This window comes from Diorhabda carinulata, chromosome 7, assembly GCF_026250575.1.
Source record: "Diorhabda carinulata isolate Delta chromosome 7, icDioCari1.1, whole genome shotgun sequence".
Lineage (NCBI taxonomy): Eukaryota > Metazoa > Arthropoda > Insecta > Coleoptera > Chrysomelidae > Diorhabda > Diorhabda carinulata.
The window spans coordinates 15,059,753-15,068,410 of NC_079466.1; the positions used below are offsets into that span (position 1 = coordinate 15,059,753).

The window sequence follows — 8,658 nt, forward strand, 5'->3', positions numbered from 1 at the left end:
TTATATTGTACCCAAATAGAGGGGGTAGATGTGGCCCACTCGCATCGCCCGGTGAAATACCACCGCATCTGATCTAGGTGACGTGAATTGGCCCTAAGGGTTCCAAGTTTCGTCGCGGTGCCGATGTATCTGATTTCCAGGGTGCGAAAAAAAAACATAATGGCACTTTCTAGACCAAAATATCGGATCTCCGGGTGGAGGCTGGTCTGGAGGATTTATCAGACCAAAATATCTAAAGAGTATATTTCTGCAATAAACAAGATCTTAACACGAATATGAACGCTATACATCAACATCTAAAATTCACCTTGTATATCGAATATATCTTGATCTTTTAGGATTAGATATTGTGGTTTAAAACAACCACTCGAAGTACAAAGTCCTCCTAGGCAGATATTCGCATACCTCGCCGGACAAATCGATTATCTGCAGTCAAACCATCGAAACGCATATATTGTTATCGCTGGTGACTTTCATGTTCATCACATCAGCTGAATGAGGGGCGGGAAACTGAAGATTTTATCAACAGTCACGTACTAACTCAACTTATCAATGAACCAACTAGCATCCCCGATTGAGATGGTGGCTTTGGTAGCCTCTTAGACCTGTTTCTACCAACAGACCCTGGTCTGTACAATGCGACTGTACTTGTACCACTAGAATCATCAGATCACAAACTAATTATAGAGAAGTGTAAAAAAAACATTCAAAGTTAGGATCCGCTTGGCAATATAGATCGGCCAAATGGAGGCATCTAAAGGATTTTGTCTTTATATTTCATTCAAACGCGATTTCGGAAGTAATCCTGGCAGGTATAGTACTCCAACCCAAGGTGTTTGCAGACAACAATCTATGGTTTGGTAAAAACTGCACTAGAGCATTCAACAATAAAAAATGCTGCAAATCGAATAAACTTATCACATATTTGGAAAGATTAAGAAGATTGGAGTAAGACTACGTTGAGGAATCAAAATGATTATGAAAACAAATATAGTTTGTTGAGTTAGGTTTACTTTTCAGGCAACCCTCGTAGTCTAACGTTAAAAAATAGACAAGTGAGATGGTATCATGTAATGTAATTACTTTATTAATCAAAATGTTTCGGTTTAGTACTCTATGAAGAAAAAAGAGTGTGGTGTATGGTTATTTTTAGAATGGCTCCGATATAGGAAAACTTTTTCTCTGTAGAGCGAGGGCAAATGAAAAAAATTATTTTTTTAACATTTATACAAAATTTACGTGCGAGTTCTATAACAAAACATATACATATATATATAAAATAATAATCAGAGCTACAAAATATGATCTAGATCTTCCAAAACTTTGAATATTTTGACTTTCTTCGCTTGTCGATCATCTAAAGGAAAATCTAAAAGTCTAGAGGCCACGTAAGCACCAAAAGCCTCTTCGGATGTTCGATATCTTACAATATTAACCGAATTCTCTTGTTCGTTAACCTGAAATGAATTAATAGTTAACATCGAGTGTCCTTTTTTGTACATATTGTTCACTACCAATATTCCAACACTTATTGGTGATACTATCTGGCAGTGATGGATTCACGCTCAAGCCCGGGTCTAGGACGGCAAAATTTCAGTTGTAGAAAAAAGTGAAATCAATTCAGATTAATTTTCGTAAAGAATTTTCTAACTGTATCCCATCGTTGAGACATCTTATTGCAGCGTACAAATTTTAAAGTCGTTGGTCTGCTTGACATGATGCCTTTTACGCGTTAGAAAAAGAATGGTCTACAATAATTTCTGCACTGGAAATTATTGCTGAGAGCAGAGATGAGAAACCGATTACGAAATTGTAGCATTTAGAAACAGCAATTCTAATATTTGTTTGAATCGAATTAAGATTCTACTAGTAAGAAGATTCAAGAATCTCAAGTTGATTCATCATCCGTTGTGCAGATCTACAGTTCTCTGGTTCTATTCCTTCAGGACATGAGGGAAAGATAATTTTCTGAATATGAAGAAAAAGCTAAAACACTGTCTGTACTCCAAGATTATTATCGTTATGATTCTCGTCGCAAAACAAATAGAAAAATTCAGTCCGATGAGTCACAAGTGAATGAAAGAAAGAAAATTTCCGCATGAATGTTTAGTACTCTATTTTAGATAATCTGAGTGTGAAATTGGCCGCGCAAAAGTATATGAAATATACTATACCAAACTTTTAATTTCTTCGATAATTTACTTAAAATTGCAATCAAATGAAAAATATTGCCAATAAACTAATCGACAAGAATCCTCGCGATTTAGAAAAGACATTAGGAAATGAATGTAATCATTCAAAGATTCTTCAGAAAATATGGACTACTTTCACGTAGTATTCGAGATGTTTACCCAACTTTTGATATTGCTTTACGTAAATTTGGAGTAAAAACCGCGAAAATCAGCGATTTTGTAAGAGGTATAGGATTTGACTTTGAAAAAACCCTCAAAAAAATTGATGAAATTTTTATTGGAGACGAAAGAACGATCAATATAATTTACTGTTTGAAGATGATTTCATGCAAATGGTGGCCGCGGCTCCGCTTCAGATAACCCATGCGCAAGGTCCAATTTTGGTACACTTTCTCCAACATATCGGCTGGTATTCAAGAATAAATGCTTCAATATTGGCTTCCAGTGCGTCAATCGTTGCTGATTTATCCCTGTAGGCATTAGCCTTAACATGGTCCCACAAGAAATAGTCCAAATGCGTCAAATCACACGATCTAGGCGGCAAATTGACGGGCCTCCAACGTAAGATGAACTGTTCACTAAAGGTGGCTGTCAATTTGGCGATTGTTTCACGTACCATGTGGTATGTGGCACCGTCTTGTTGAAAACACATGTCAGGCATGTCCAATTTCTTCATTTTGGGCAAAAAATGTCAATAATCACACGGTAGCGCTCGCCATTCACAATAATCTTCCTGCAATCATCGCTTTTGAAGAAGTACGATCCGATGATGCCACCGGCCCATAATCCACACCAACTACTGACTTTTTAGGGATGCATTGGTAGCTTTTGCAATGCTTCTGGCTGGTCTTCACTCCAGATGCGGCAATTTTGCATGTTGACGTATCCATTCAACCAGAAATGGGCTTCGTCGCTGAACACAATTTTTCGATAAAAAAGTGAATCTCCTCAAACTTTGCCAGCGCCCATTCACCAAATGTTGGACGTTGTGGGAGATCATGTGGCTTAAATTCTTGCACCAGCCGTATCTTATAAGATTTTACACCCAAATACTTTCGCAAAATTTTCCACGTAGTGGAGTAACAGAGGCCCAATTGCTGCCAATCGACATTTCACGGTCAATTGCCGCAATATTTTCTTCGCTCTTCACTGTACGTTTGCGTATTAGTGATTTAATGTCCAATAGTGTAAACTGTAAAATAATTTGCAAGCGTTGTTCGTTCGTAAGTCGATTCATGGTTAAATTATTGACCAAACTGAACAAGTTTGACAATTACACAAGACACGATTCACGCATGATCTGTCAAAAACAGTGTTGCCAAAAAGATACCAGCAAAAAAATCACTCGTTATTTACGTGCAAGTACCTAAGGGTCAAAATAGACGGAATACATTCATTCTAAAATTAAGGGCTGCGCGATAAACCGGCATCAAGCATAAATCCGTCACTGCTCTCTGGTACTTCGAGCCGTATATAAATAAGCGACCTAAGAAAGCGGCTCATTGGATTGGTTTAATTGTTGGTGTGGTGGTGAAATGTTCGTTATTAATATAACCAACCTCTTTCACTGGTAAATTATCAATCAGATCTAACGTAATTTCCGCCTCTCCGTTATCATAATTTTCATCCTCTAAAAATTGTAAATTTTCTGGGGAAATGCTCGAATCGACAGTCTCTTCGTCCCATACTTGAATCTCGGTAGCTGAATTATTATCTTCCTTTTTAATCTCATTCTTGGTACTTGAATTGTTAATCAAATTTCTAAAATATATGAAACCATCACTAATATCTATAAGAAGTGGGTGATAAAGAAAAATAAACAGCTTTTTATTCTATAAATTGATCAAAAACTAACCTAATGACTCAATACCTGGATATATTCACGAAAAATTAATTCATACCACAGATCAAAGACTCCCTAGATAAACCACCCATACATTTTTATATAACGCTTCCCAATGAGAGTCTGAATGTCATAAACATCCTAGATCCATGAGTTACGAGCCAAGAATTTGCTAACACTATAACGAAGACTCTTGTCAAGAGGTAGATTGAACTGAGCGTTGAAAGAATTTCAAAACTCAAACAATGCAGATTTCAACCATGAGAATGTCATCCATCTCATTATTTGATGCAGTATGGGATATTTCAATTACTTTTTTTACTAATTCAATGACTTACAAATGGTAACATAACCTCTTAAAGCTTTAGTTTTATTTTTTCTGTTTAGTCATTCATTACTATTTATCTCAAAACGCCTTCAAGCCTACAACAATTTCACTTGGGTTTGCGCTTATAAACGTTTTGGACTAAGTGGAACGGGAAAGATCGTGGTAGTGAACGTGATTGTCTTACTCAAGTGGTAACTAGCACTGGATTGGGAAATTTTTTGATAGAAGCAATGCTTCACGCAGGCCTTTTATGTCCAAAGCATGGAAGTGATTCCCTTCCACTCTTTCCTATTTTTTGCTTCCGTTTTCCAGTCCTGAATTCCTCTCCCTCTTAGGTCCTCCATCACCTCTGCGTATAGTCTTTTCCTTGTTCTTCCTTTTTTTCTTGTTCTATGTCAATCATTTTTTTGTTGCTCTAAAATCTGTCATTCTCTGTATGTGACCTAGTCACTCTATTCTTTTGGATCTTGCTTACCTCTACTTCTCCAAATAACTTCCTTATTTCATTATTTGTTATTCTCAGCCATATTTCTACCTCCTAGTATCCTTCTAAGTATTTTTCTTTCCCATACATCTAACTTCTCGTCTTGTGCTTCGTTAAGAATCCAGGTTTCGCCTCCGAAGCTCACTGTTGGTCTTATTATAGCGTTCAAGGCTCCCAATTGTTTACTTCCCCTTGTCATCCTCTCTTCCAGATTTCCTTCCTCGTCACTGTCGTCCTTGATACCACCCCAAGGTATACATAACTTTGAACTTGTTCTAAGCTCATTGTCTTTTCTTCTTCAGTTGTACAAACTTCTCATTGCTTTTTTACTTTTCTATTATTTGAATAAAAGATAAAAGAAATCATCATTATCAGTCATAGTCAATTCAACGAATTAGAAAATAACCCAAGAATTTAAATAAAATTGATTAAGTGTTAGTGATAAGTTAATTATTTAAAGTTAGTTAAGTGTAATGTAAAGTATATTTATAAATTCACCCCACAAATAGAAAGAGTATAAATAAGAAAAACATTACAGTATATTTGTACAGTTTTTAAAAAGTAAGTAAAGCCTGGATACGAATTATCAGGTACTTTTAGTAAAAATTTATATTTGGAAAGATCATTACAAAGAATTTCTTTCTAAAATTATATTTTAGTATTTGAAAAATAGACAAAAATGATTATATTTGTTTAGAAAGTGATTGGAAGACAGTAAAATAATTTAAATAAACAACAAACTGGTTTAACACTCAAATAATTTTCGTTAAAGGCGTCTGTGAATTTCATATTTTACTAAATAATATATTGACCGTATCCCCATTAACATTGTGTTCTAGGGTGGTTCTAGGGAGTCCTCGATTCAAGTACATTTGTTTGTGTGTAAACAGAAAAATATTGAATTTTGTGATTTTTATTCATATTAATGTTTATCATACCTATTTTGAGATTTCTTCGCCCTTCTTCTACGACGTACGAAACCATCGAGAAATTTCATTGATTCATAAAATTCCCAGGCGGAACTTCCTTGTCCATTGAGTGACCTTCTCTCTCGACTATATTTGTCTCTTAAATTTTTCCAAAGTCTTTGACAATCACTGACTACAAAAATAATACTGATTTTTTTGTTTTTTATTTTGCAAAATCATTTTAATTACATCCGAGAACTTACTAGAAATTTTGAGGTTTGTTGAAATTTTCGCCCATGTTCGTTCTCTCAATTCTACATTTTTAAATTCCTCATAATTTTGGTTATAAAGATAAGGAAAATTTTTAACCATCTTAATTAATAGTCCAATATCAACATCTAAAATTGATACAGTACTCAAATTCATTTTATAACCATTATCTCAATCATACATCTTACCCCACACAGAAGTCAAATCAGATTCAGTCATTTTGAAATATTGTTAGTTTTCTCTAAAATAAGATGAAGCCTGGTAAATTGGAGATACATCACAAACCAGTATACCTATTGAGCAAAACTGTATTCAAAATTATATTTGAACAAATAACAGTAGATTAACTATTACAAACTGTAATAAGGCTAAGAGTAATTCAGTTTTGTTGTATTAATTATTAACACATATTCATATTGTAATGCTGCTTGAAATATATCAGTAAACAGTTTTACGGGACCCCTACCACGATGTTGAACAATAAACAGATATTTTTCTAGATTAAAAACCATATCTTTAGAATTACCCTGTATATATTTTTTATCTACCTTTAAAATCCTATACACAGACATTGTATGACACGTACCGGCGGAAATACAATCTAAATTTATTTTAGGTAAAAATTGGACAATTAAAAAGATTTGTTAGAGTTCCACATTCATATGCGCAAAAAATTTTAATATCGGCTAATTCTTTGACTACACTTTTGGATTACCCTGTATGAATTCTAATTAAACGCATTTTACGATCGAGTAATTGTGTTCAAGATCCAAATTATATATCTGAAAGTTTTTGTTCAAGTAAATACATGTAAAATTTTTAGAAATATAAGTAATATGAAAAATTTGCTTTTAATATGTGATTTTGTTAAAAATTTAGTTAATACGGATTAACACTTATGGTTACTATTTACGTTTTGTAAAACTTTTGTAAAACGGAATTTCTTTATCTAAATATAACATAATTAGCATCTGTGCGAAATAAAAAACGGTGTCACTTACATTTATTTTAAATAATATACATTTCATACAATTCAACTGCGAATGTGTGAAGAAATATTTCAATTTATAATGTTTTTAGGTTACGTGTTATAATAGACGTATGGCATATGGTTTAAATGTTTCATTATATTCATAGATAAATTACTGGTTACGTCTAACAAATTAATACATAATCATAATAGTACGGATAAATTATTTTCAAAACGTTAGATCCCAACTTATATTTTTTAAAATCTTCGAGGAAAATGGTCATTTTATCACATTCAATAACTAGAATCCACAACAAAAAACTCACGGTAAAATAAAAATATGACCAACATGTTTTACGATGTCACTCTATCTCAGTCGGTATTCTATGTTGGCTTCAATGGTAAAATTAAAGTGTCAAATCAAAATTATTTGTCACATTTCAGATTAGTTGACAAGAGTTTCTGAATTATATAATTTCTAAAAGCCTTACATATTGATTACCAAAAATTATCAACCATGGCTTATGTGCTTAACCAAGGTATTCGAAGATTCATGCAGACTTCTGTAAGAAGATCGGCTCAAGTAGAAGGTCCATCAGCAGTTTCAGGTCAACACGAAGGTGGTTATAAAATTTGGAAAAATATCACATTTTTCCTAGCTTTTCCATCGATTGTATTGTGTGCTGTAAATTGTTACTTGTCTCACCAAAGTGGACACCACGATCCTCCAGAATTTGTTAAATACGATCATTTGAGAGTACGTACCAAGAGGTTCCCTTGGGGAGACGGCAACCGTTCATTATTCCACAACCCACATACTAATGCTTTACCAGACGGATACGAACATCATTAGAAGGTTTTTCTTGTATCTAGACTTATATATTTAATTTGTACTCTATTGTCAATAAATGATTAGTGTTAAAACTTATTAAGATTTATATTCCTTCTATTTTAATTAAAAAGCTTCCACTTTTTACACAATATCTAAATCAAAATGAAGCGTTCCATTTTTTTTTCTATTTTATGAATTATTTGTAAGATTTATCAACAGATTTGAAAAAATTGGTTCAAAATTCAACTTCTATATTCCGTTACTTGAATATTTTATAGAATTTGTCTTGTTAAATAGCTTGGTATGGTATTTGTCTAATAATCAAATTTGTGAAATGTTTAAATTTTTTTTATTAATGCATCTAAATGTTCTTGATTTTAGGTCTCTTCTGTTTTAAAATTTTGACATTTCGACTTTTCTTCAAGTCTTCATCAAAATATGAAATAAGAAATTAAAGAAATTTTTTTATTTTTAATTAATCATATCCTGGGCTCAAATTTGTTAGGCAACCCATATGCTATGTATTAATTAGCTGCTTTCCATTTACATTCAAGTGATCTGAGATACTCGGTTATGTGAGTATCTCATACTCGGATAATGCTCAGTGAATAAAAAATATACAAAGTACAATTAATTTATTCCCGGGCATTTGCCCCCAACTTATAAATGACTGGACATTTCACATCACTAGCAAGTATATATAAATATACATAAACCTCCCCCATGAATCTCAATCTAAATATTGATAGAAACACAAATTCTTTAGTAGGTGTATCACGAATATACTGACACATTGGATAACTTTGTTTCATAATATTAACATTTTAAATA

General features: G+C 33.2%; 2 protein-coding genes across 3 annotated transcripts; one reads left to right on the forward strand and one right to left on the reverse strand.

Annotated features, from left to right (window-relative positions):
• Positions 1-1,204: 1,204 nt before the first annotated feature.
• Positions 1,205-7,296, reverse strand: LOC130896326 (transcription factor Adf-1-like). 2 transcript variants are annotated; one of them, XM_057804336.1, is made up of 6 exons: positions 7,027-7,296; positions 6,214-6,266; positions 6,019-6,153; positions 5,786-5,948; positions 3,752-3,953; positions 1,205-1,457 (listed from the first exon to the last, which is right to left on the reverse strand). In XM_057804336.1, exons 2-6 carry the CDS (start codon positions 6,242-6,244, stop codon positions 1,293-1,295), a joined length of 696 nt encoding a protein of 231 aa, XP_057660319.1. In that variant the 5' UTR covers positions 6,245-6,266; positions 7,027-7,296; the 3' UTR covers positions 1,205-1,292. The 2 variants fall into 2 exon arrangements, with proteins under 2 accessions (XP_057660319.1, XP_057660318.1); XM_057804335.1 differs by having other exon boundaries at positions 6,214-6,318; positions 7,027-7,293.
• A 121-nt stretch (positions 7,297-7,417) lies between these two features.
• On the forward strand, positions 7,418-7,923 carry LOC130896329 (cytochrome c oxidase subunit 6A, mitochondrial-like). Its single transcript, XM_057804338.1, has one exon. It carries the CDS (start codon positions 7,513-7,515, stop codon positions 7,846-7,848), a length of 336 nt encoding a protein of 111 aa, XP_057660321.1. The 5' UTR covers positions 7,418-7,512; the 3' UTR covers positions 7,849-7,923.
• The last annotated feature ends 735 nt before the right edge of the window (positions 7,924-8,658 follow it).

Excerpts from the sequence above, each read along its gene's own strand:
- LOC130896326 (XM_057804336.1), bottom strand. The coding sequence starts at position 6,244 with ATGACTGAATCTGATTTGACTTCTGTGTGGG. Across the intron at positions 5,949-6,018 it reads AACAAACCTCAAAATTTCTA|TCAGTGATTGTCAAAGACTT; the intron begins GTAAGTTCTCGG and ends TTATTTTTGTAG. Across the intron at positions 3,954-5,785 it reads GCGAAGAAATCTCAAAATAG|AAATTTGATTAACAATTCAA; the intron begins GTATGATAAACA and ends CATATATTTTAG.
- LOC130896329 (XM_057804338.1), top strand. The coding sequence starts at position 7,513 with ATGGCTTATGTGCTTAACCAAGGTATTCGAAGATTCATGCAGACTTCT.